The sequence below is a fragment of the Parathielavia appendiculata genome (assembly GCF_033297405.1).
Source record: "Parathielavia appendiculata strain CBS 731.68 unplaced genomic scaffold N657scaffold_80, whole genome shotgun sequence".
NCBI classification, from domain to species: Eukaryota; Fungi; Ascomycota; class Sordariomycetes; order Sordariales; family Chaetomiaceae; genus Parathielavia; species Parathielavia appendiculata.
This window is the reverse complement of record NW_026944299.1, coordinates 10,572-12,289: the sequence shown is the minus strand read 5'-3', so window position 1 is coordinate 12,289 and position 1,718 is coordinate 10,572. Positions and strand designations below refer to the sequence as shown.

Genomic DNA, 1,718 nt, shown 5'->3' with positions numbered 1-1,718 from the left:
CCCAGTCCCCCAGTCCCCCAACCCAACATTGGACGGGGACCCGCAGCGCAGCGAAGGTTTTTCCGAACCGAAGGGGAGGACGGAACAGGGGTATGAAGCCGACGGGAGGAGGCGACGAATGAGGATCGAGGGACGCGGATCCGCACAAACAGGCAACGGGATTGCCGCCCGTTCCAGAGGAAGGGTTCTTAAAGCACGGCGGTGCCCACTTTGGGAGAAAGTGGTTTCTTTCCCTCTTGTCATCACGCAGACCTGCGACGGACGGAGCAGCACCCACACCCCAGCGCACCACGAACAGTGGGCGGTCTCTGCAGCGAAAGCGATCGGCCTGGGATCGACACGACGGGAGTCGGGCTTTGTTCAAAAGGGTTTTGCCCATCGGAGTTCCCTTCCAGTGGGACGCCGGACGACGGCAGGAGTGGCTCTCTTTCAGCCCCGGCGGAGGACGGACGGAGGAGGGTCTCGTATGCGACGCTGGTGTTGCGACCGCGGGAAGCGTCGATCATCTAGATGGATTCGGAAGACTTTCGACGAGAATTGGTCCGTCGGACCCATAGGGTCGACTATGGTGCGCTATACAGGTATCTTCTATTCGGCTTTCCTCCGGTAGGGCTTCGTCTCTTCTGGGAAGACTATTACAGCGCCTATCGCCATTGGGCCTCGGGTGGTCCCGGGTCTGGTCACGTTGTTGTAACGTGTGTTTTTCCATCGGGCCGGAGGCTGGTCAGTTGGGCTAATAGGCTAACGATGCGATCTTCCTGTCCGAATTCCCGGGATTGTTGTCTTCATCTGGATGGTATTGCGCAGCGGAGCATGGTGATGAAGTCCAAACCTTGCGTTGCCGTATTGACATTTATGGCACATCATGTCTGTGACGGGTCTAGTTCACTGCTCGATTGGGTTTCTTCCTTGTTGAGATCGTCTTCAGGGAGTGCCATCGACTACTTGGAGCTTCGTGTGGCGGAGTGGGTTCCAAAGGAGCAGTGGATTGCTTGGTGCATTCGCCAAGAGAATGAGTTGACTCGGTCGCCTAGTTGGCAGGATGGTGATGCCTGGTTTGGACCTCTTCCCTTTCGATCTACTGTGTGATGGCCTGCTGCTTGGGAAGCGGTTGGCACGAATGACAGCGACGACAGTATAGTGGACTCTATGGATAGTAATAATTCTCTTTTCTCAGCAGTAGTAATGGAATGAGAGTGTAATGTTGATGAATCTAGTCTTTCCATCCGTAGCTTCTAGTTTTCCTAGCAATGTTGCTCGAAATGTAGTCTGTCGTCTAATGTCTGAAGCCCTATACCTTCCTAGCAAACCTACCGTAGAGACTGAACCCTCACCCGTCATGGACCCAACTCTTCACCTCCTCTCCCTTCCGCTTTCCTGTCCGAAGGCGGGGTACGGGGCCGCCCAGGCCCTGTAGCGTGAGACGGAGCGTTAGCGAAGGCGAATCGTTCAAACCACCACGTCTCCAAACACGTATATGGTCATGGCGTCCGACAGACGTTGATTTTGTCCAAGTCCCACGAACAGTGGACCACGTGAGTGTCGCGACGGAAGGCGCGTTCATTGGCCGACCGAAAGTGGAGGCACAGGGGTCGATGCGACCAATAGAGAGCATTCAACCAGTTCAGGGTTATGTATTGGGGGACCAGTCAACCCGTTCAGGGTTGGCTATGGGGGAACGACTCTCTATAGTTTGTATAAGTTCCCCCAGTCCCCCA

At 55.4% G+C, this 1,718-nt stretch overlaps 1 protein-coding gene across 1 annotated transcript; it reads left to right on the top strand.

Annotated features, from left to right (window-relative positions):
- Window positions 1–376: 376 nt before the first annotated feature.
- On the top strand, window positions 377–1,131 carry N657DRAFT_490308 (uncharacterized protein). Its single transcript, XM_062787616.1, has one exon. The coding sequence runs from the start codon at window positions 511–513 to the stop codon at window positions 1,087–1,089; it is 579 nt and encodes a 192-aa protein (XP_062641733.1). The 5' UTR covers window positions 377–510; the 3' UTR covers window positions 1,090–1,131.
- The last annotated feature ends 587 nt before the right edge of the window (window positions 1,132–1,718 follow it).

Excerpts from the sequence above, each read along its gene's own strand:
- N657DRAFT_490308 (XM_062787616.1), top strand. The coding sequence starts at position 511 with ATGGATTCGGAAGACTTTCGACGAGAATTGGTCCGTCGGACCCATAGG.